General features: G+C 34.3%; 1 protein-coding gene across 6 annotated transcripts in view; it reads left to right on the forward strand.

Annotated features, from left to right (window-relative positions):
- Window positions 1-27,056, forward strand: part of LOC128868542 (E3 ubiquitin-protein ligase goliath) — a 256,846-nt gene that overhangs the window by 162,485 nt on the left and 67,305 nt on the right. For all 6 annotated transcript variants that reach the window (XM_054110751.1, XM_054110750.1, XM_054110754.1 and 3 more), the window contains one exon: window positions 21,573-22,465. In XM_054110751.1, the coding sequence (XP_053966726.1) occupies window positions 21,919-22,465 (547 nt within the window). In that variant the 5' untranslated portion in view covers window positions 21,573-21,918. The remainder of the gene's footprint in view (window positions 1-21,572; window positions 22,466-27,056) is intronic.

A 27,056-nucleotide genomic window follows, 5' to 3' on the forward strand; every position in this document is an offset into this window, starting at 1 on the left:
CTCTTATTTTAGCTGTAACTTTAAAAATAATTAAAATTTCTGTTGAAATTTTTATAGTATATTTAAGATGTTTCTCTTTCGAAAAATGTAAAAAAAAAGTCGATTTTTTTAACCCGTCACTCCGGGCTACTACCATTAAAATTAGAAAAATTCCATGAACGTTCACGGTTTATACTACAAATTTTTGAAACGATATTTGGTACGCAGTTTCATGGCTTATAAAAATTTAGCAAGTAAAGTTGAAATTGCCAAAGACTCGCTTTGATTTTTATATTTTTATCTATTTTTTTCCTAGACTGTGTTGTGCTTTTCTCCATATAAAAATGAGTTGAGATGTGCTATCGTTTTGTCGCGTGGTGTATCTGCGCTAAAGTTTCACGGATGATAAACCAAAATGTTGACAGCTCAATGCGATTACAAAGCGAATATGAAATGCAATAATTTCAATTTTGTATTCACTTTTTAAATTGTTCGTCTTTTTATTTTGTGAAAGAAGGCTAAAAAGTAAACGAGCCAACAGCCAGTCACTCGGAGTGTGCGCAATAAATTTATGTTGACTGCATGCGGCATGCGTTTATCCTTTTTATTATTATTATTATTTAAGTTTAAATGCTTTTTTTATATACAATATATTTGTATGCATGCATGTGGCATGCAGGTTTCACAGTCACTCATTGAATTATGATGCAGCTTAATTTGCTCAGCAGGCGACATTCGACTGCCTTCAGTTGCTCGCCCGCAGTATTCGTTTCTTTCGTAGTAGTTTTCTTTATTTTATTTTAATTTATTTTTTTATTATTCATATTATGGCTTTTCGTTGCGGCTTTTCTGTTTTGATTACTCATTCTTCTTGTTTTGGTGGGGCTGGACAATGGGCCCATTAAAAATACATTGAATGCGACAAGGCTGCTATAAATTCCCACATACTTACACACACACACATCGGCTTGGCCGCCATTCCACTTATGAAAATGCAAGTAGGCCGTTTGGCCATTAAAACGCACTTTTGTTGCTGCTCTTACAACACATTTTCAATGTCAAATGCCACAGCGAGGCAATGAATGCAATTTTTGATGTGAATTTTTGATGCATTAAATGCGAAATATATTCGTAATAAAATTATCTCATGGGAGACGACAATTTAAGTAAAGCAAATTTATTTAAATGTTGTTTAAAAAAAGAAATAAATAAGTAATAAATATGTAAGATGAGATAAACTGAATTATTTTTCATACCCTTGCACGTGGGTATTATAACTTGTTAACGCAACGATTATTAAATTACGATTACGCGCAAAGCTAATCATCCAATTTCGTTTCGGAATAAGTTTTTTTACTAAAGAAAATAGAATGATTTTTGAGTGATGGAAGTCTTTATTGGGACCTCAAGCGACCCATTGCTTGTCTATCTGTTCGTATACTACAGCTGTATAGTTCAGAATTGTCAAATATGATCGACATTTGTAAAAGTTATAACACCTTCCGATGGTTTTTTTTTATTATATTTAGAAATACATTCGACCAAAACCATATAAATTAAATTGTACATCCTTATAGAACGTTTACAGATGCCATCCAACGGGCGTTGATAGACCTAGAGGTGGACAGTTGCATTAGTAACTGGGTCATCTCTATGCTAGAAACATCTCTATCATCAAAGCTAGTATGGGTAATACCAAAATAACCAAGAAGGTCCACGGGAGCTCTCCACAGGTGGGGGAGTATTAGGTGGCGTACGCTGATCATGTGGTGCTAATGGTGTCAGGACTGTGTCCCAATACGATCAGTGGGATCATCCAAAGGGCGTTAGGCGAGCTTAACTCTTGGGCCACAGGATGTGGCCTAAGTTTAAACCCGCGTAAAACAGAACTTATGTTTTTTACCACCAGATACAAGGTACCAACTTTTACCCTACCAAATATCAATGCACAAACTCTTTCACTTTCAACCAGTGCAAAGTACTTAGGGGTAATTTTGGACTCCAAACTTAGCTGGAAGTTAAACGTTGAAGAACGGGTAAGGAAAGCAGAAATTGCTTTATATGCCTGCAAACGTATGCTTGGAAGAACATGGGGTCTTCAACCCAGGTATGCGTTATGGTTGTATAAGGCGGTTATACCACCAATTTTATCGTATGATTCGGTAGTTTGGTGGAAAGCTCTAGGGAGAGATTACAATACCAAATTACTCGGCAGAATACAAAGATCAGCCTGTTCAATAACGGTCGGTGCAATCAGATCATGTCCTGGAGAGACTCTGAATGCACTGACACACTTTATTCCAATAGACCTACACATTAAGAAGACGGCAACCATGAGTGAATTTAGGTTAAACGAAGCGGGTTACTGGAAAGAAAAAACTTATGGTCATGCTAGTCTATTATTGCGACAAACCCAGTTAACCTCGGTGACGACTGGCTATATCGTCCCGACGGTAACAACCTAATACGTTTCTTAAATCGCACAGACTGGATATAGTCTTGCTGTAAATATTTGTTAAACAAGTTGGTATCGAGGATGTGGCAACAAAATGGTGCGGAAGCGCTAGTTGGATTCTAGATGAATCACCACTCTAACCAACAAACCAATGGAACATTTAAAAAGATCCAAAAATATTTAATCTGAATTTTAGAAAAATTTCGAGTATGCCAGTTTTATAGGTCATTAAATTTTAGTTCAAGTGCAAGTTTTGTATGGCTGAAAAATCGGGCTGATTTTTTTTAATTTTCTTACATAACAACTGAAATTTATAAAAACTATAATATAATATAAAAATAAGTCGGGTTTTCCTTCCTGACGCTATAACTCCAGAGCGCACGAACCGATTTCCACGAATTTGCATTCGTTGGAAAGGTCTCGGGCTCCGTGAGGTTTATAGCATGTACTCTGCTCAGTTAATTTCAAGTGACATTTATTATGCGCACGTTCTTTCAAACGCTAACTTAAAACCGGTATTGTGTTCACTGTGAAATTGTGAAATTGAGGTTAAAGTTATTCGTTTCCTAACAGTTCAATTGGAAACCATCAAATCAATCACGCGTATTGTGCAAATTTTTATTCAACTTCAACAGCAAGCGTTTGTCCTTAAGGTGGTAAGTTGAACTGTGTAAAAAATGTGGGTCGTGCATTTGAGGTTAAATTCACCAGTCTGTCCATAGTACAAAATGCCGAGAGGACGACGTGCGAACATCGGTGGAATGGCAGATGCGTGGACTACCGCATGCTCATATCCTAATTTGGTTGCTGAACAAATTACATTCAAATGAAGTGGATGACATCATATCAGCTAAAATTTCTGATCCAGTCCTGATCCCCATCTAGTCGACATTATGACGACACCGATGGTGCATGGATCGTGCGATGCATTAAATCCATTATCGCCTTGCTTGGCTGATGGAAAGTGCACAAAACGATATCCGCGACCGTTAGTTGCTGAAACAGTCACAGGGAGCAATGGATATCCAGCTTATCGTCGACGTTCAAAAGAAGATAATGGTCGAACTATCAAAGTTAAAGTTCAATTTTAAGAGATTAAGATCGGAAATGAATTCATTGTACCATATGGACCGCTGCTATCACGAATTTTCGAAACACATGCGAACGTTGAGAGTTGTCATTCGGCCAAATCAGTCAAATATTTGTACAAGTACGTCACAAAAGGCAGCGACATGGCTGTGTTTGGTATTGCGTCGGAAAATGCGAATGACGAAATCTGCAACTTCCAAATGGGCAGATACGTCAGTGCTAACGAAGCACTGTGGCGATTATTGTCATTTCAAATTCATGAAAGATATCCCACAGTTGTACAGTTAGCAGTGACTTTGGGAAACGGACAAAGAGTTTACTTCACTGAGGCTAATGCGGCACAATGAGCTGGGAGGCCACCATCGACAACATTGACTAGCTTCTTTGCAATGTGTGAAGCAGATTCCTTCGCAGCGACGCTGATGTACATTGAAATGCCCAAGTATTCCACTTGGAATCAATCAACAAAGAAATTCCAACGTCGCAAACAAGGAACCTCAGTTCCAGATTGGCCACAGGTGTTTTCCACTGATGCGCTATACTGTTCATCCTAGAAATTATGAATGTTTTTATTTGCGACTGCTGTTGGTAAACGTGCGTGGACCAAAATCCTTTGCGAATTTGAAAACTGTGAATGGCCACCAATGCCACACATATTGAGAAGCAGTTTTTGCAGGATAAATTTAGAAAATCATTGTTTTTCATATGGGCAGCTATACGTTGCGTGTTCACGAGTTGGGAAACCATCCGCTTTGTTTGTATTAACGTCAGACCACAGAACCAAAAATGTGGTTTACCAAAGAGCACTTCAATGAAAAAATATAATTTGCAGGCACGTATAACATTCAGAGCATTTTCGATAGGATAAAGTCGATTTTGTGCGTCGATTCATCATTGCGGATGAGACTTGGGTCTATCACTATGATCCTAAATCAAAACCGAAGGCTAAAGAGTGGTGTAAACCTGGTCCTGCGGTACCGAACCTGCGGTCCCGTTCCTGGTTCGTGTGCAGAAATCGACCAAGAAGGTGCTAGCATTAGTTTTTGGGATGCGAAAGGATTTTATTTTGTGGATTACTTGCAAACTGGTAAAACAATAAATTCTGCATATTATTGTAACCTTTTAGACCAGCTGATGGAAAAAATTTGTGAAAAAAGATTCGGGATGCAAAAGAAAAGCATTCCCTTGTATCAGGACAATGCACCGTGCCATAAGCGCATTTTGACAATGGCTTCAATCTATGAATTAAAATTCGAATTGTTGGAGCATCCACCGTCTTCACCAGATTAGGCAACTAGCGATTTCCATCTATTTCCAGACCTAAGAAATTTCATGCGTGGAAAGCGTTTTTCATCAAATGACGAAATGACAAAATGTCGTCATAACAGCTGTGGAAACGTATTTTGCAGCCCTACCAGATTCTCACTTCAGGGATGAAATTCATAAATTGGAATCCCGTTGGAAACTGTGTATTGATGTCCAGCGAGACTGATTAGAAGAGAATGTAGACCTGTAAGTAATAAAATCCACCATATTTGACAGTTCGTTGAGAAAACGAAAATTGTTAAAGGTCACTTTTAGTAAAGCTCACTTTATCGTTTAAATGAGCAAATTGCGTGGAGAATCATTAATTGCTATTGAAAGATTATACATTAACCCTCACTAGTGATTTTGGCATTTTCTTTGTATAATTTTGAACTATGTTTCAAAAGCACTAACAGACACAGCGGATACAAATTTTATTTAAGTCATTATGCCTATTTTAAAATTAAAGCATTTTCTCAGGGTTTCTTGTCAAGGTATGGCATAAATAAAATTTGTTAAAAGAATATGCGATAAAAGATGGGCTTTGTACTAAACGCGTTGAATATGTTAGTAAACTAATTCTTAAACTAAAATCTAATTCTAATATAAGTGGACATAAAAGGTTTTTCTTACCTTCGGCAATAAAGTTGAAATAAAAAGTGTTTCCGCCCATCATTCGTGATGCTGATTTCGCTACAGCCTCAGGTGCGCCCGCGAATATGGCAAGCATAATTCGTTGTATCTATTTAATTTATGCTTTTGCTCCACAGCGTGGGTCCAAGTAGGAAGCGTTTGGTCGCTGAACAACAGCAAAGCGTTTGGTGGTAAAATACCACAGCTGTTTCGTTAACAGCCGCCTAAGATAAAGCAGCGCTCCATTCTGTCGTCAACATCACTTTGGTTAGATTTTTTCGATTCGAATTAATTTCAATAACAAACAAATATCTGCTATCATAAATTTGTTGGACTGTTGTTGCGCTGCGGCTTTATCATACTTAATCTAACTTATCTAAGTCTCTGTTCTCACTGCGTATGCGAGGGTATGCGTATGTAGTGGCACACGGGCTTGACTGCTGCCTACAATGATCACCGTCCATATAAGGCCTTTAATATCTATTTAGCATTTGAATCACGTTTTTTTCGAAATTTACATTCACGTTTTGGTTGCTCATTCGTGCACACATATCTACATATGTGTGTGTGGGCTTATGTGCGTCCAGCTGCTTGTTTATGCCTTTTGCATATTAGGTTTGTTTAGTTTTTCCTTTTTTGTTATACCAGCTAGTGGCGACTGTAGCCAAGTGACTATCAAATTGATTTTTACTACTACTTCACTACCGGCAGCGCACAGTGTTTTATGTGTGTAGATGGGTGCTTTATTTATATACACATAAGAATACACATAATATCCAAAATGCATATATTTTATTACGCATTAGTAAAGAATTATGACTACTCAAAAGTATTTATTTTGCATTTCATACGGAAGCGATGTTCGCAAGCGTTTATTTGTATATGTAGAAGTACTCTTCGATTTTAGTTATTAGCTGTGTTCTTTTCGTAAGCGACCTGTAGAAGAACACTAGGAAATTTATCAAATTACGCGGAAAGCAACAACTCAAAATATCCTACCTGAATTGATATAAACGAGTTGAGTTGAAAGCGCGTAACTATTTGCGACCTGATTAAGTAGCGTAGAAAAGTAAAAAAATTAGGCTATTTGTGATTGGAATTCTGGAGAGTATTGTATAAGGAAAATTCCAGCTAAACGCCAAACTTTTGAATACAAATACAGTTGCGGACAAAACCCTCCGTATGACCCCTTTTTTTTAATTTCTCCCGATCTAAAGCATTTAAAAGGAATGTAATGATGCAGTTTTGTTTTAAGTCTAATTATATAACAAAGGCCGCGGTAGCCGAATGGGTTGGTGCGTGATTACCATTCGGAATTCACCGAGAGGTCGTTAGTTCGAATCTCGGTGAAGGCAAAATTAATAAAAACATTTTTCTAATAGCGGTCGCCCCTCGGCAGGCAATGGCAAACCTCCGAGTGTATTTCTGCCATGAAAAAGCTCCTCATAAAAATATCTGCCGTTCGGAGTCGGCTTGAAACTGTAGGTCCCTCCATTTGTGGAACAATGTCAAGACGCACACCACAAATAGGAGGAGCAGCTCGGCCAAACACCTAACAGAAGTGTACGCGCCAATTATTTATTTATTTTATATAACAAAGGTAAAAAAAAAATCATTTTCAGTATTTACTTTAAAAGTTATTCACGAAAAACCAAAAACAGCACTGACAAAAGTGTTCATACGTTATATTAAGACACCTATTTTGCTCTTCTTTTCTGCAAATACTTAACTGTAAAGCACCGTTTGTTTTATTTTGTGGTTTTACTTTGCATTCTTCTTAAAATTTATTGCATTCTGTCTTTTGAAAAAGTGTACGATCGGAATAATGTCGCTTCACAAAGAAATCTCTACTGATTTGAGAAAATTAGTTGTTGTGTACAGAAGTAATAGTGAAATAGCTGATTTATTACATTTAAGCAAGTCTACGGTACAAATTATTTGTAAACACTTTGAAACATCCAATCCACTGGAGAGTAAGGCACTTAGTGGCCGGCCCAAGAAGATCAACCGGAGAGATGTATCCTTTATTCGCAAAGCAGTGAATCAGAATCCGATAATACATGCTACTGATTTGGCCCAGGAGGTAGCCGAGAGGTATCAAATTGTTGCTCACCCACGTACAATAACCAGGGCCCATAGCAATGAGGGTTACAACTGCAGAACTCCTCTCAAGAAGCCCCTTATGAGCGAGAAAAACCGAAAGCTTCGTCTGGAATTTGCAAAAAAGCACCTTAATAGGGGAATCGAATTTTGGAAACTAGTTTTATTTACTGATGAGTCCAGATACAACATATTTGGATACGATGGCAAAGCCAAAGTTTGGAGAATACCAAACACTGCCAGGGATCCTAGAAATCTGATTTCGACTGTAAAGCATGGTGATGGCAGTGTCGTGGTTTGGGGAGCAATTGCAGCCACAGGAGTTGGAAACCTCGTTTTCATTGAAGGAAATATGGATCGCTTCCAAGACAAGACCATTTTGGAACAACACCTGATGCCATCCGTGGACAAACTAGGCCTAGGCTCGAGCTGGATCTTCCAGCAAGGGAAATAAGGAAAAAGGGTCGTACGGAGAGTTTTGTCCGCAACTATATAAAACCGAGACGCATCCATAAATGGTAGCAGTAGAATTTCTGATTTGTTTTTTTTTTCTTGCAATTTTGTGGTTTCAATGCCGTTTTGGCTCTGCTTTTTTTTGTTTTTTCGCTTGTTTGCTTACATTTTGATTGGAATAAATTGCAAAAGTAAAATCCTTGCAAAGAAGAAAACATACAAAATGGGTTTTGTACTACTGCTATCACTTTTTATGGATTTGACTTGAATAAAACGAAACGTCCCACTGCTGGGTACACAAATAAAGCAACACTGGAAAATGGAGCAGCTGTGAATGTAAAATATAAAATATAACCGACTTCAGGTCTTCCTTTTGCAGTTCGATTGCAGAAGAATGCAGTAGTTGTATGGTAATTTACCTACAGTAAGTCAAAAAAGTTTTGACACCCACAATTTTTTTTTTATTTACAATGATTTTCATGTCACATTTTTTCGTTGATTTTGCATGAAAACATAGTTTTTAGGCTCTACGACGATTTCTCTTCAACAAAACAAAATTAAAGCAACTAGAATTTTTTGTCTGAAAATGTAGTTTCTGGCTTCAGCAAAAAACCAAACAAAAAAAAAACAAAGAAAAAAAATAATTATACGAGCTATAAAACAGCATATAAAAAAAAAAAGAAATAAACGAGCTATAAAGCAGCATATAAAAAAAAAGAAAATATCTGAGTGAAAAGTTTGCAATTTTTTTTGAAAATGTTATGAATTTTTTTACTGTTGTATAAAGTTTAAAACCTGAAAATATGCTGCTTTTGTTGTTGTATTACATATTTATTTTATACACAATTAACGAAAAACTAGCCTGAAAAGCATGGCGAATATTGCACAAAAAAAAATCCACTGTGCTAGAACTTTTTTCACTCACTGTATGTGTAATAAATCACACTTATACATATTGCTCGTGTGCAGGAAGAGCGTCATAACTTAAAAAAATTTTAATAAAAAGTTCCACATTTTTTTGAAAATTTTATGTATTTTTTTAATGTTGTATATATCTAGTTTGACAACTTTAAGTATTTTGCTTTTGTTGTAGTATAAAAATATATTTTATACGAAATTAAAACAAAAATGGCATATAAAAAATGGCGAATATTGCAAGAAAAAACGCACTGTGCTAAAACTTTTTCGCTTCACTGTGTTATGTGTATTGGAAATCACAATTATACATACCGCTCGTTTTCAGCGGAATATCATAACCCTAAAACTGAAATATCCTATGTAAAAAGTTCAAAATTTTGTTGAACGTTTTATGAATTTTGTTTATTGTTGTAAAAAGTTTGAAGCCTTGAAACATGTTACTTTTTTGTAGTATGTGATATATATTTCATATATAGTAGAATTAAAGCAAAAACTTGCATGTAAACATTGCGAATATTATAAGAAAAACTCACTGTGCAAAAACTTGTTTGCCTCACTGTATGTGTGATAAATTAAAAATATGCACATGGTTCTTTTGCAGGAGAAGCGTAATAACTAAAAAAATTAAAAATTCTGAAATTAATTTGAATTTTTTTTGAAAATTGTGTGCATTTCTTGTTGTAGTATCAACTACATTTTTATACAAAATTAAGGAGGAAAAATTGGCATTAAAATTACAGCGAATAGTGTAAATAAATCTTACTGTGCCATAACTTTCATGACCCACTGTATTATTCTCACTATATAATTTTTTTTTTACAAAATAAACGAAAAACAATGCGAATATTGCAAAAAACTCACTGTGTCAAAACTTTTTTCACTCACTGTTTGTGTCATAAATCACAAATTTACATAGCGCTCGGAGTAAAAAGCTCGAAATTTTGTTGAAAATTTGAGATATTTTATTAAATGTTGTAGAAAGTTTAAAATTATATTGTTTTTGTTGTAGTATCAACTATATTTTTACTTAAAATTAATTAAAAAAAAAAATTGGCATACAAAGTATTGCGGATGTTATAAGAAGAACCTACTGGGCAAAAACTTTTTTGACTCACTGTATGTGTGATAAGGTAAAAATGTGCACATTGCTTTTTCGCAGGAAGAGCTGATAGTAATTTCTGCATACTTATTTATAATTTTTTTTGTATTATGACGATACGAGCGATATGAAATTCTCCTATTTAAAGCTGAATTCTCTCCATATTTCGAAATACATATTTGGCTTAAAGTTTTCTCGTGCCACTCATAACTTGGAAGATAGCGGGTGTTTACAGATCTCTCAATTAATATTTTTATTTTTATTCTGCGCAAATGGTTTACAACTGTTTAGTGATAGATATTTAGCTCCTGAGCGATGCTACGAGTACTAATATGCCGGTCAACTTCGTTTTAGTTTCTATGATTTTATTGACATTTTCGACTACGGGCCTGCCTGTGCGAGGTGCATCTTTAACATGAAAAATGCCTGAACGTAATCGACAAAACCAAACCTTTATCAAAGAAAAGCTGTAAAACGTACCGAATTTTCTTTTTTTCGACTTCTCTTGTTAACAGCCCGTAACTCGCAACTGAATGGAACAAACAAAAAAAAGCAAAATAATTTTTTTTAGTGTGAAATGTCATGTTGACAGAGAGCATAACCTTTAAGTTCTTTGATCGATACTTTACGAGATATTTATCACTACAGAAAATAATGTATTTCTTTTTCTTCAATTCCTTTTTTCTATTTGGCATACTTTTCACAAATTGAAATTTTGAATTATTTTATACTTTTTATTAGCTTCCTGGTGAAAGTTGAGAACAAAGCGCAGCTTGCCGTGTTTGAAGGCAGAGTCGCTAAAAATGAACCGCAAGTGAAGTGTAGCCTATAAAAAGAGAGGATTTATCTACTGGGTTACGGAAGTATTTGCAGGCCATTACTTGAAAGACAGGTATGCAAAGGTATGAAAGGCTGGTGGAAGGTGGCGATGAGGAAGCAAGACGATTTCTCATCTCCTTTATAACCGCTTTGCACTGTGCAGAAATAGACTTCGTCAACTAGTGACCGCATTTTAAATCACTTAAAGCAACTGCGATGATTCATAAGCGATACTAAATAGATGCTGAATGTAGTACAAGTTAGTCAAGCTTGGGTATAGCAATGAGCTTTCATCATTGGCCAAAAGTTTGCCAACGACTTCAGTGTCTGCCGTACTCATGCTGACCTCGCCTAAGGTGTTATCAGTCAAGTGCCAAGAAATGTATAGAAGTGTCATAAACTAAATTTCAATGTCATATTTCTGCTTTTACGTTCAAGTTTATGTTCGCCGTTATCTCATTCTTTACATACTGTAAATATTTGAACAGAATTGATTATTAAGTTTTTCCTCGACTTATTCAAACTATGCCACTGCCAAGCGGGGCAGGCGGTAGTGGCGTGTGGGTCCGCATTACAAACGAAAAATAATAATTTTTTTTTTTAATGTTCTGCTAGTGCACATTTACACATACATACATATTTATGTACATTTGTTTACTTAAATTGAATTAAATTTATTCGACTCGCATATGTCGGCATGCCTCCATTTTTTGGAGTTCTCATTTATGTGGATATAAGAAGCCCATACAAATAAGCCTGCAATATACACTCGTACATATTTGTAACTCATTGCAATGTTAGCTTGTTTTGCGTCCCACATTTGAAACTTTAGAATATGCGCGTGAATGTAGATGTTTTATATTTTGGCATATCTCAAATGTGGTCGGAAACTTTTAACATCTCAAATGCTCACTCTGGACGCACATGTTTAGCACGCATAATAAGCAAAAGCACGCTCATTTAAATTTGTGCAAACGCATACATTTCTACACACAATCAGATTTATGTATGTCTCCATAAATTGTTATAAATGCTGCTAGTGGCATCCATCAAGGAGTTAGCAAACTTATCCATGTCTTTTGTTTTTTATTTTTTTTGACGTGCGCATAAAGAATGTAGCTGACAGGCAGATTTACGGGCATATATTCATTACTTTTCGCATAGCTTTTGTTAAAATTAATTTTTGAAATTAATATTTCGCACCTTTCTTAGCATTCATGCAAATCAAGCAGGTAGGCAGGTAGGCAGGTAGGACGTCAATCATGCAAAGTGTCAAAGAGGCACCTCATCCGCTGCGCACATTGTGAGCCTGTGCTTCTACGCATAAAATTATAATTCGCCCACACATATGTACACACGCTCACACACACACCTCTGAACCCTCTGGAACCTTTATATTGATAGGAGCATTAAATGGGTTCAGTGCAGCTGAGGTGTGAACGATTCATGCGATTTTGAGGCTTCCTATTTTCATCAAACTGCACCCGGATTCCTCTTTTCGATTAGTTTATTGTGCTCACGCATTAATTTGTCTTCCTTTAGACATATTTTGTTTGCATTGCATGGATTTCTGCAATAATTTACTTGTGTATATTCGTAAATAAAGGGTGGTTAAGTTTCAAGGGCCGGTATTTATTTTGAATAAAGTAAATTTTTTTTAGGAAATTACTCTCATTTATCTTTATTATGATAATATTGGTATAGCTCAATTACGTATGATGCAAAATATTGGCCAAATGACCGCCGCGGCCTCGGCGGCACACCTCCATCCGATGATCCAAATTTTCGATGACGCTGAGGCATAATTGAGGTTCTATGCCGTTAATGTGCCGAATTATCTCATCCTTTAGCTTTTGAATTGTTGCTGGCTTATCGACGTACACCTTTTCTTTCAAATAACTCCAAAGAAAGAAGTCCAACGGTGTCGTTGACGTTTAGGTGTGGTTCACATTCAACATCGGCCCTTGAAATTTAACCACCCTTTACATATAATATAGAAATGCTCTTCATAACTATGGCACCGGCACTTACTGGCAAGTTTCCACAATTTATTTGTTAATAATTTAATTTAACCAATTTTTTGGAAAATAAATGTCATTCCGAGTGCCCAATTTTGTGCACCGGGGTCCCGGTGGTATAGAATTAAAAAACAATCGATTTTTTTTTATATTTCGAAAGTATAGGCTTTTAAGAATATATCTACTGTCAAATTTTTGGAAGGATATTCCCAGCCCAGTATTTTCGATTCTACATCCGTTTTAGCAGGTAGAGTCAAATTCGTCACGCGGCCACTCTCAAAACTTTAAACTCGATTACCTCTAAACTATGTTTTTCAAACTGGCGTTGTCAAAAAAAAAAAAAAAACAACAAAAAAACTATTCAGCCGAATCGTCTTTCACAACATCAATGGCTATCGCCCGTGCTAGAATTATATTATTATTTCAATTATTTCGTATATTTTTGATTAAAAAACTGAATAAAACCTTTTAGAGTGTCAAATTCAAAATCGCGCCATATTGTTAAAATTTTTTTCTATGCTAGTAGCGGGACATAGCTACAGTCATACTGATTAATATTTTTTTTTGGTTTTGGTGTTTCAGATAAATAGGATAGCCAAAATGTAGGTACAACACCGTCCAGGTCTAATTTTTTGGGAGCGTAAACTTCAGCGCCAATTTTAAAATTAAATATTAAAATTAAAAAAAGACTTATTTTTCCAATTTGATATATAAGAAGTTAAATTTAAATATCGTTTTTCATTTTTTTATTGCAAGAAACAAAATAGACCACCGGAACACAAAATAACAAATTTTTATAAAACTATCAAATTTTTAATAAGAATATTTAGAAAATGTTCAAGTATGCAGTGCTAAAGCTCTTTGAATTTCAGCTCTGATTCTTAGTTTTTGTTACATTTTTTCTTTTGCTGCTCGTGTTGGGTGTTTTCTTCCATATACAAAAATATCGAGCCCTCGTTAGATGGAGAAAATGCGCAACACCAGCAAGGAAAAAAATTGTCAAAAATAAGGCACAATTTCGAGTCACTTAATATGGCACATCATTGGACCAAAATTGAATGGGGTGTAACCCTGCATACTAAAAAATAGTCTAAATATTAAAAATTAAAAAAATTGAAATTTTGTGAAAATTTTGCATTTTTTTATAAATTTGAAAATTTGTTGAAAATTTTTCCATTTTTATGTAAATTTGAAATTTTTTTGAAAATTTTTCAATTTTTAAAAAATTTGAAATTTTATTGAAAATATTTCAATTTTTTTAAATTTGAAAATTTTTAATAAATTTGAAATTTTGTTGAAAATTTTTCAATTCTTAAAAAATTTAAAATTTTTTTGAAAATTTCACAAATTTTTAGAAATTTGAAAGTTTGTTGAAAATTTACCAATTTTTTATAAATTTGAAATTTTGTTCAAAATTTTTCAAATGTTTTATAAATTTGACATTTTTTTGAAAATTTTTCAATTTTTTATAAATTTGAAATTTTGTTGAAAATTTTTCCATTTTTATATAAATTTTGTTGAAAAAATTTCAATTTTTTATAAATTTGAAAATTTTAAATCTTTTAATAAATTTGAAATTTTGTTGAAAATTTTTCAGTTCTTAAAAAATTTAAAATTTTTTATAAATTTGAAATTTTGTAGAAAATTTTTCAACTTTTTATAAATTTGAAATTTTGTTGAAATTTTTCAATTCTTAAAAAATTTGAAATTTTTTTGAAAATTTTGCATATTTTTATAAATTGGAAAATTTGTTGAAAATTTTTCCATTTTTATATAAATTTGGATTTTTATTGAAAATATTTCAATTTTTTATAAATTTGAAATTTTTTTGAAAATTTTGCATATTTATATAAATTGGAAAATTTGTTGAAAATTTTTCCACTTTTATATAAATTTAAAATTTTATTGAAAATATTTCAATTTTTATAAATTTGAAATTTTTTTGAAAATTTTTAAATTTTTTATAAATTAGAATTTTTTTTGAAAATTTTCAAATTTTTTAGTAATTTGAAATTTTGTTGAAAATTTTACAAATTTTTAGAAATTAGAAAAAATGTTGAAATTTTTTCCATTTTTATATAAATTTAAAATTTTATTGAAAATATTTCAATTTTTTATAAATTTGAAATTTTTTTGAAAATTTTTAAATCTTTTATATATTAGAATTTTTTTTGAAAATTTTCAAATTTTTTATTAATTTGAAATTTTGTTGAAAATTTTACAAATTTTTAGAAATTTGAAATTTTTTTGAAAATTTTTCAATATTTTAAAAACTTTAAATTTTGTTGAAAATTTTTCAATTCTTAAAAAATTTGAATCTTTTTTGAAAATTTTTCAATTTTTTATAAATTAGAATTTTTTTTGAAAATTTACCAATTTTTTATAAATTTGTAATTTTGTTGAAAAATTTTCAAATTTTTTATAAATTTTATTAAATTTGAAATTTTTTTGAAAACTTTTCAATATTTTAAACACTTGAAATTGTGTTGATAATTTTTCAATTTTTTATACAATAGATTGTGCAAAAAATTTCAAACTCTCATTTATATTACATTTATTGTAGATTGAACTATATTTATAATATATAAAAAAACTATTAACATTAGTAAACTAAACGAAAGTTATTTAAATCTGTTAAAAACAGCGCGTTTCTAACTAGCTGCCAACGGGTGTAACACATGGGCTGAACAGTCCCAAAACAAAAACTTTTTTTTTGTTCAAAATTAGCTTTATTCATGAACGGAATTTCCGTTAAGAGCAACGCAATCATTCCAGCGCCGCTTTAACATTTCAATACCACTTTTGTAGAACAATTAATCTTTTTTCATAGAATAGGCCTCAGTTTCAGCGATAACATCTTCATACGAGCGAAATTTCTTACCGGCGAGCATTTTTTAAGGTCTACGAACAGCCCTCAATCGCTGGCGAATACGATAGATGTGGGAGCAATTCGAAGTTCAATTTATGTTGGCTTTGCTATTGTTTCACTAGTGACTGACTTTGAACAGAGCTTTCTCATGGAGAAATGCTCATTCAATATAAAGCCAGCACATTCTTTTGATATCTTTACGATGTCAGCTGACGCACGCAATTTCACTTTTCAATCATTCAAAACGATTTGGTGGATTTTTCTTATGTTTCCTGGTGTTACCGGGTTATTTGGACGTCCACTGCGTTGTGCAGCATCAGTGTCTCTACGACCACGTCTGAAGTCAGCAAACCATCGTTTTTTGTTTGTTTGTTTGTTTGTTTCTGATGGAGTGGAGTCCCCATGGCCCTTTTCAAGTCATTGCTTCGCTTGAACGGAATTTTTCCCCATCAAGAAGCAGTGTAAAATTAAAATACGAAATTCTTTTTGAGAAAGAAATAAATAAAATACTTTGAAAATAGCAAAAGTAGCGTTACTCTTAGCACAATAACGCACGAATTAATGAAAAGAATATCATGAAATTTTAACGGTGTCTTCTTAAGGTTAGTACTAACTGAAAAAGAGGTGAATGCAATAAAACTAGTGCCATCTATGTGTTAGGCCTGGGACTTTTCAGCCCTCGTGGTATGTGCGTATATGGCATAGTTTTCATATATACAAACAAATATGTAGAAGTATGCATTTCCCAAGTAGCGCTGAATAGCCCAATTTTGGCTGCCTTACATTGTACTCGTATTGGCGCTACTGATATATACATACATATTCATTCGTCTATATCCACACAATAGAAACCTCAAGCTTATTCCAGCGTGCCAGGTTGCTTGTACTTAAATGTGAATATATACATACATAAATTCATAAGCGTGCATGTATAGAAATATTTTGTATTGTACTCCATTGTATTGAAAGTATATATAAATGGACATACTCGTACATACCACATTAAGGCATCCCCCATAACAACACGCAAAGTATTTATGCCTATGGATACGTGCATACATATGTATATGAACATGCTTATGTGTTAGTGTGTCAAGAGCCTTGAAAGCGTCAATAGCCTGCGAGAGAACAATGACTTCTACATAAATGCTCATACTCGTGCATTCACTCCCTAAAAATTGGCATGCCTTGACATTTCGGATTAAAATGTTTAATACTTTATTTTCATTCATTTTCACAAATACAATGCCCACCTATGATTACTTATTACCCTCTTTACCAGTTCCGCGTGAGTCGCGTGGGTCGCGTTAGTCGCCTTAGTCACAAAGGCTACCAGGTCGATCTAGAGTATTGCATTTAGCACACTTCATTTGTCTAAAATGTTCCATAATTCCATTGAGAGTTACAGGTACTTTTGTTAGATTACAAATATTTTGCATATCCAATCAGAAATGATAGAATGAGAACATATGAAAGATGATGGAGAATAGATAGTAGCCTGTATAAATTTAATTAGTTTAGTATTTGAGGCGGGAGTAAGTCACCTAGGTACTGCGACTAGCACTGATCTATTGTGACAAGCCTTTATTCGATTATTGATTTTTACCAAACATATCTACCGATCAACAAATTTGCGTTGCATGATACTTTGTTAAGATGGCAGTTATATTAGTTAGGCCGTTCTAGTTCTAGTTATACCACACCTAGGAAGTTAAAGCTGTACCCGGTAAAAGCTTAACGCTGGTCCTTTTTGTTTCTTATAAGAGGAAAGCGTCAAAAGCCTACTTGGGCAGTTGGCCATCGGTGTGGGATTTTAACTCTAACTAAAACCTCCTCTCGACCGAACGGTTGCTCCTCCCAGCAGAACCTTGCCGTTAAGTAATGCGTCGGAAGGCCGTTATCGAGTATTTTTACTCAAATCGTCAGTCTATGTCAGTGCCGGTAAATGTCCGGAGTTCACGATGCGGCGGCTCTTCGCCATTTTCAACAGCCTGCTGCGCCTATTTTGTTGTCTGAAGTCCGCCTTTTGTGTCTATTCTTCCTGACGCAACATTTTTGCTATACGCGCTGAAGCTACGCTAAAAACTAGCAATTTTTCTGCTTTATCGCACATTTGCGTTATGAGGTTCACTTCTTTTGGGAACTCATCGAAGGCCTTTAAGAGCTCATTTCTTTCGTTGTCAAAACGTGGGCAAAGTATGTCAAGATAAACAGGACGAAAAGTGTTGCTTTCCAAATGGGAGCGGTGAAAATATTCCTTGAAACATTTATGGCCGCTTAGCAATTGCGTTACATAAAAGTCAAGCTCTCCGTGCTTTCTACCAAGCCACGAGTTAAAAACTCTGCTGCAGAATATTTCGAAAATCGATTAATCAGCGGAAATAGTGTTGTCAATTTTTCGCCAAAAGGCTCTTATTTAACTTCCTAAGAAAAATGTTAGACCAACCAATCAGACACGATTTAAAAGTTGAAAGTTAAATCGAGATTTCCATTAGTACGATGCTGGCGACACCTGTGAAAATATATTGAAAAACGGGTAGACAGATTGGGATATTACAAATCCAGCTGAGGGAAACATTTGCATGCAGTTTTGCTCCTCTATTAATGCCAAGGTTTTCTCTTTTCAATAAATAAAAAATCAGTGAAAAATATTCTTGCGTTTTTTATTTACAACCGAAATTAAAATTAAATTAAATTAAATTTCAAAGGCTAGATGAAATGAATGAAAATGAGGTTTGCGCTTCGACCTCATGATCTTTTGTGCCCTCTGCTCAACCAAACGCAGTTCCTTAATAAGCCTAAGATGGAGCTGGTATGCGCTGATCGCATGCGGTATTCTTCCGGCCGCATGCGGCAGACATATTCCGCTATAGCGTCACATTTGAGAAGAAGCTGTATTGGAGTATCCAGAGGCTAGTGGCAGAAACGACAGTAGTCAGTGGCAATCAATCTGGTGGTGACAGTGCAATCTTCAGTGACCTGTGAGAATGCCCGTGAGTATTCTCAGATTAGCCTTATCGACGGTTATAAGTTGCCTGAATCTCCTTTGATTATACCTCCCCAGTGCCAGGTGTCAGGACATGTCTCTTAGCCCTCTAAGCTTCTCTTTTATGGTGTGTTGTCTCATTGCAAGGTAGGCCTCGGGTCCTTTTAATAACGAGGTCGCAGCCTCTCTAGCCTATTTATCCGCTACTTTGTTCCCAGTTATACGCCTGTCTTTTGGGATTCTTATCTGCCGGCACACTTTACTTGTTTGTAGTTGAATAGTATTGTTGTAGTTGTTGGAGCAGTTTACCAGGTCCTGCCAATGCGGTGGGGTAATCACCGATCATCATCATGTAACTCATTTAAAGCTAGGCCCAGGAAACGCGCTGATTCGAGAGATTAGACACGGAGGAAGTGGGGTGCTAGATGAGTGTGTTTGAGAGGGCATGTGATTAGATGGTTAGTATCGTGCGCTATGCCTTCGCATGCTGGATATATATTGAGTATGACGGGGTCTATTTGGGAGAAGTATGAGTTTAAATTACTAGATACAATATCCAGACCGTAATTGAACGTGGGAGCTGAAGCTCTTCGTCTGCAATAGGCGGTGGTTGAACTACGGTAACGGCATTCGGGGTCGGGAATTTAGAAAGGTGGGGAGAGTCTCGTTTAACGTCCCGATCCAGTAGTTGCAGTTGTGTTCTGTCTTGGAGATCCCGTCAGTGTAATTGAAGATATGCTTTTTCACTCGCCTGGTAGGGGGGCTCAGGCTCTAGCACGGTGACACCCAAGCAGAAATTGCTTGCTGAAATAGTTCACCGTTCAGCTATTCTTGCCTGTGGCATGGACTCTAATCAGATAATCAGATAGATTTCTGCAAGTTCCTCTTCTCTAGTGGAAACGCTAGATGGACCACCCTGTACTAAAATGTAAACTCTTTATATGAAATATTAATATCTTATAATCGAACAGCAAGAATTGCTAAAGTGAAAAAGTTTTTTTACTTACACTTGGGTTTAAAATAATAGGAACGGGAGAAATTAACAAATTTTAAATATTTTGTTTTTGTATCTAATTTTTTTTTTAATCTTTATAAACATATAGCGCATTTTACAACAAAAACCATGTAAATAAAAGTTCCAAACTTTGCACGAAATTCACCGAAATTTAGCACTTTTTTTAATTTCATCCTTTTAATCAAATTTTTTAGAAAATCTCAAGGTATGTAGTTTTATTGCCCATTTAATTTTAGTATAGTAAGTGCATGTAAAGGGTGGTTAAATTTCAAGGGCCGATGTTGAATGTGAACCACGCCTAAACGTCAACGACACCGTTGGACTTCTTTCTTTGGGTTTATTTGAAAGAAAAGGTGTACGCCGATAAGCCAGCAACAATTCAAGAGCTAAAGGATGAGATAATTCAGCACATTAACGGCATAGAACCTCAATTATGCCTTAGCGTCATCGAAAATGTGAACCATCGGATGGGATGGAGGTGTGCCGCCGAGGTCGCGGCGGCCATTCCGCCGATATTTTGTTCCGTGCGTAATTGAGCCATACCAATATTATCAAAATAATGAGAAATTACAATAATTTGCTAAAAAAATTGTGTTTTATTCAAAATCAACACCAGCCCTTGAAACTTAACCACCCTTTATTAAGTTGCTCAAAAATCACGTTGATAAAAATTTTCCCCAATTTAAAGCACGTATTCGGAAGTCTTTTATATGGAAGAAAATGCTCGACAACTTAGCGAAAAAAAAATTTTGAAAAATCAATTAAAATTTCGAGCTGCGTGAGACTTGCAATTTGTTATACTAATATTGAATTAGCTATAAAACTGTATACTTCGAACTTTTCTAGAAATTCTGCACAAAAAGTTGGAGGTTTTGATGTATTTCTTTTTTGCGATTTGTGAAATATTTGTGGATTTCTTTTGAAGTATGTAACTTTGATTTATGTGCTTTTTGTTGTAGAATGCGCCATATTTAAAAAAAAATTATAAAAAAAATTGAATACAAAAAATTTAACTAAAATTTGGTAATTAAACGCGCTCCTATTGGTTTGAACTCTAGTGTAAGTAAAACAAAGTTTGTATGTATGTATCTGTGCTATCACCAGCATTCTTTCTTTTATCACCAACATAATTTTGTGTAACAATTATTCAAAAACAACACAGTACTGCTTTTATCTTACCATAAAAGCAATCACATTATGGACCCGCAAATATGTACCGAAAAACATTTACGCACATCATAAATTAAAACAATCGATGCAAGACGCGCAATACTTCTGTAATATTCAATAATGAAGCAATACTCGAAGAAGTAACGAAATTGCCTTTGATTTTTTTTTTTTTTTTTTTTTTTGTTTGTGGCTGATGACAGTACATAATAAAAAGCGGACGTTTGCGTCGAGCCTCCGTTAAGCGATACTACATAGATATTTTTAAACACCGTAAATTTATTCAAAGCACAAACACACATTGCGACGGCAAGCGCAATTCCCAGTCATTTATTTAAAGACGAAATACAGGTACTTTAAGCTAATAAAAACTCATTTATTAATAATCCGACACTTTCTCTTAGCTTAGTGCGCAAACTCTCTTACGCACTCTCTTCTTGCCGTTATATCTGCACCCATCGCCGTCACCGTTCTTTAAAGCAAAAGCACGAATGGCAAAGCATTTGCTGCCAATTCAATTTAGCGGCGACGAAGTACAAAATTCAAATCTTATCAGCGCTCCGATGCGAGAAGCAAAATACAATAACAATTGACTGAATTTAACATCGTTTAATGATAAAATACGTGTTTAGCCTAAATTAAAATATAATCTAATTTCTCATTGCAGTACACTTGCGGCATTCAATGACGAGATGTGTGTCGAGAACTACGGACTCAGTGCATAAGCGGAAAACGTAATCTTCACAACACAAAACGAAACGTGTCGGCGTATGAAAAGTGATTTTTAATCAAATGTCCAAACGAAAATTGTCAGCGTGCGTTAGCGAAGCGAAACCGTTGGGCGCGTAGCAAAATTATTTATTGTAAAATAAGGAATAAGGAGAAAAAAAAAAACAAAAAATTAGTGTACACTTCCAGCGCGTATTTTGTACTAAACCTGTGCTTGGTTCGTGAACAATACGCGGTAAAACGAAAATTCTCAATAATAAGCAATCATAACAACTCAAAAGAAAATGTGTTCGAAGGAATTGCTGCTGCTGGCATGCCTTCTACTGCTCGGTGGTCTACGCTTGACCTCCACCACCACCACCACCACTTTTGTGGCGGCCATGTCCATTGCCAATCAGGATCTCGATCGTTACTTCCGCACCGCGAATGCAACACAAATACTCGCCACCGAAGATCGTATACTTATAGATGTCTATAATTATGCCTATTTGAATTATACCTATCGCAATGAGTATGGCAAATGGGAGAAAGTGTCCTTTGCCGAGGAGAAGGCACGTTATGGTGAGGGTAAAGTGCTAAATCGGGAAGGTATACTTGTGCATGTAAGTCAGGTTGGTGATAAGACGGACGATACCGCTTGTTCGTCCGATATTTCGGGCACTAATGGCAATGATTTTCCACCGCACGGCTGGATTGCATTGGTGAGACGTGGTCAATGCACTTTCGAGGAGAAGGTGAAGAATGTGTATGCTCATGGAGCGGGTGCTGTGATCATCTACAATGATAAACAAGTCAGTAATTTGGAAAAGATGCAAATAAAGGACCAAACACGTGAGTATGCAATGAATTGGTGTGAAGAATACAGTGTGTAATATATGTAGGTATATAAGTTAGAATTCTGTGGGGTTTTGCAAATAAAGGCGCTTTTGAGGCGCGCCTAGATGTTGTTTTAAAAGAAAACATGTAAAAATGTATATTCTTTGAGGTTTCACTAATTTTATTCAAAATACGATTCTTAATAATTATATGTAAAAAATGGCATCATTTAAATGTCCACCATGAATGCCAAAACACTCGATTCACTCCGTCAAATAGTCGATTCATGACTCTTTAATTGTCTTGACTCTTTGAACGTTGAGATATCGTTGCTGAAGGCTGTTCAGCAACACTTTACACTACATCAGCAATATTCTCAACAGAACTCACAGTTCTAAGACTGCCAGTCCTTTTTCTATACGCGACAGCACCAGTTTCTTGAAATTTGCTCACCAACCTTTGCTTTGTCGACTCTTTCTCACGATTATTTCCATAAATAAAATTCACGCATTTTTCGATATGTTTTTGTTAAAGATCTACCATTTTCATAATAAGTTTCAATAACTTTAACGCGTGGTTATATCGCGTAAAATATTACATCTACTTGGAGCAACACCGTCTAGAAATTATTCACTACTGACATCTAGGCAGGCGTCACTTATAATAGTCCCTTTACAACTTACTTTGTAATGTAAGTAATGACCACGAATCTTTCGTAGAGCAAGTTTATATTTTAACTATATTTTTATTAACAAGGCCTCTTAAGCTGTCGCTATGAATGAATAATGAATTATGAATAGCTCGAATAAAGCATAAGATGATTTAGGTTATTTCGTCAAAAGATCGCATAATAGTGGCTGCGGTGCTTGCGACGGCTCTTTTCTGTGTTTATAAGGAATCATACTTTGATTACTTGACTATTTTCATGCAGCGTTGCCTTTTTAAAGTTTTCTAAAAACATGTTTGGTTTTAGTAATACATTTTTTATAAGAAAACAAAAAGTTTTCTAAAAACATGTTTTGTTTTAGTAATACATTTTTTATAAGAAAAAAAGAAACGTTGATTACTGTTTTTCTTATTATTATTTATTTATTTAAATTCCAATCTCTTTACATTAAAAGTTCGTAGAAGAGTGGCTCCGGTGCTTGCGATTGCTCTTTTTTGTGTGTTTATAGGAAAACATACTTTGATTACTTGACTATTTTCATACAGCGTTGCCTTTTTTAAGGTTTTCTAAAATCATGTTTTGGTTTAGTAATACATTTTTTATAAGAAAAAAGACGTATATTATTTTTATTTATTATTATTATTTATTTATTTAAATTCCAATTTATTTATATATATACACCCACATATAATTGACACCCACTTTGGGTGTTAGGCCGAGCTCTTTCTCCTATTTGTGGAGTGCGTCTTGTTGTTGACCCACACATGGAGGGACCTACAGTTTTAAGCCGACTCCGAACGGCAAATATTTTTTATGAGGAGCTTTTTCATGGCAATTTGTTTACATGTCATTTTATAAATTTGAAGACGGGTTCCACGAAGTGGATGTGTGAGTCTATTATCTAATATAAATTTATTAAATACGTGCCCAACAAAATACGGATGTTTTTACAATTAATCAAAGATAATTACAGAAAATTTCATAATTAATACTTTTACAAGATAATTTAAAATAAACTTCGAAAATGGTTTACCCAAGCAGATTTCTACAGAGCCTGTTGGGGAGATTAGTGGGACTCATTGCCAGTTCATTTCAGATAGGTAGGAGTTGTACGGTAAAACGTTCTTTTAGAAATTGTAATTTATTTGACAAGTGGACTGGAACACGAATATTTTAAAAATTGTTTGGTTTTTTGTTGAAGCTCATTTTTTTTGTAAAACAATAGCTCATTTTCTAATAAAAACCATATTTATAAAATTTTCAAGTTTTTTTTTTTTTTTGTAAATTGTTTAATTCGAATTTCTAGAAAAAATTTTGGCATGCAGTTTTATAGCCTGTTAAATTCTAGTGTAATAAAGTGCAAGTTTAAAGGTGATGAAAAATACTGTTGATTTTTTATAATTTTTTTCCTTGACAGTGTTGAGTATTTCCTTTAGGTAAAAATAGATGTGCAAAAACAGAAAAACAAAAATACCTCACACTAGTCAAAGTATAGATGTGTTGTCATTTGCCGCGTGCTGTATACCTATATACGAGGCATGGCTATTAAATAATTAGGTTGACGCTTCTATAGAAGAAGTACAAATGGTTTACAAATGGGCCTAACGCCAGCGACCGCTGTTCAGCGTGAGGCCTTCTCTTTTGTATGCCGTACTTCGCGCTTCGGTGAATGTACAAATTAACTGTAAAACCATAGCCTGCGTCTGCATTATAGTTATATTTTTGTTTCATTATATTTTTTCCGCATTGCCTGCCAATAAGTTTCTAGCCAAGTAGAGTATGCGAGTCTTGAACTATCTGCCTTATTTACAGGATCTTGGGCTCAACTCAAGAATCTGCATTAAAAAGAACAAACAGTTGGAACAGATGGTTTTTTTTATGCATAGCTGTAATTATTTTGTCATAAAACTGTTAATGGTATTAATAGCTTTTAAATTTTTTTTAGTGATATTCGTGATTTGATAACGCTTGAGTGCGTACATTCATGCATATGCAGTGAAATTTTTAGTACTTCGTTAATCTATTGCTAATTCCATTGTTTCTTATGGCAACATGATTTTCAAAAATATATTTCACTCAACTCATAAACACACAGGATACTGCTAATAAATTTAGATTTCTGATTATGATTTAAAAAACATTTGAAAGTGACTAACACACTAGTAGTCGTAATCGCAGACGTATTGATTTGAGTTCTAATAGAAATTATTATTTCTGCATTTGAAGAGTAACTAATAACATAAGCCATTACTTTATAATTACTTTGTGGTTGTTTTTTTTCTTGTTCACTCCACTCGGGAGCATAGGGCCTCGACAAGACTCAGTCTTGCGTGGGTTTCGTTAATCTATTTGATTTCGGACAGAGTAGGTGATTAGCCTGCCGCTAACAGTCCTAAGTAAAGGGAACGCCCACCTGTCGATGCTTAGGAACAACGCCTTCTTACTGCTTGGAGCGCCATCTGTGTGTCAAATTTTTCTGGCAGAAGGATCACGCAGCTGGTTGAGGAGTTCGCTAAATTTGGTGTGTACTAGCACCCACGATTGCCCGCTTCCTCTTGCTGACGCCATTGATGCAATTTGTGTAACTGTGTCTTTTTCTTTATTTTTTTGCTTGTTGTAGCAGCCACAATGCAAGTAATGCGCTGACTTTTTATGCGGGAGTAAGGATTGGAAGGATAAGGTTTTTGGGGTTGAGGAAATTTTTTTTTTTTTCTTTTTTATAGAAACTAGGAAAGTAGGTAGGTTTGGAAAAGTGCGAGCACGTGCTTTACGTGGGATTCGAACACACAACTTCTAATATGGCAGGCTAGTGCACTTACGCTAGACTACCGAGGCCTCTGCTATTATTATTTTTACATTTATTTATTTATTAAAAAGTAATTATATAGAAATTCTCGATTACATTGATAATTTACGATTACCCTTATTATTTTATTACTATTATTATTATAAAGGGTGGTTAAGTTTCAAGGGCCGATGTTGATTTTAGACAAAATACAATTTTTTTAGGTCATTATTGGCATTTCTCTTTATTATGATAATATTGGTATGGTTCAATTACGAATGGAGCAAAATATCGGCGAAATGGCCGCCGCGACCTCGGCGGCACACCTCCATCCCATCCGATGGTCCAGATTTTCGATGACGCTGAGGCATAATTGAGGTTCTATGCCATTAATGTGCCGAATTATATCATCCTTTAGCTCTTAATTTTTTTAAATAAATAATTTTAAATAATTAAAAAGTAATTGCAAAGTAATTGATTACCCTGCATCGTTATTATATAATTTTAGTCACAAACAATCCAAAAGGGGAATAGGAATGGGAATGATTACAAAGTAATTATAAAGTAATGAACTGGTTTATAATCGATTTTGATGAAATATTTCGATTATTATTATTATTATCCAATTCATTTTAATATTCAAATTAACGATAAGTACAAAGTAATTATATAGTCGAGTAATTATAATCAAAATGACAATAATTATAAGTACAAAGTAATTAAATTGTCATTAAATGGTTTGTAATCTGTTATATTGAAATATTTCGATTATTATTACGGTAATAATTTGTTTTTCCATTTGCTTGAGTGTTAAAGCTAATAATTAAAAAGTACTTAAATAGTAATTGATTATCTTGTCATTTTTATCGCTAGTACGTGGTTTCAGCTACAAAAAGTTACAAAATATTTCAAAAAATAAAATGCCTGCAAAGTAATTGTAAAATCGGCATGATTACAAAGTAATTATAAAGTAATTAACTAGTTTATAATTGATTTTTTTGAAATATATCGATTAGTATAGTTACTATGATTGTTTTTCCATTTATTTTAATATTAAAATTAATGATTACAAAGTAATTTCCAAGTAATTAATAGCAAATGACTGCCTAGTCAAGTTTGTGGTTAGTAGAAGTTAGAATAATTACAAAGTAATT

Source organism: Anastrepha ludens, chromosome 6 (genome assembly GCF_028408465.1).
Source record: "Anastrepha ludens isolate Willacy chromosome 6, idAnaLude1.1, whole genome shotgun sequence".
Classification (NCBI taxonomy): domain Eukaryota; kingdom Metazoa; phylum Arthropoda; class Insecta; order Diptera; family Tephritidae; genus Anastrepha; species Anastrepha ludens.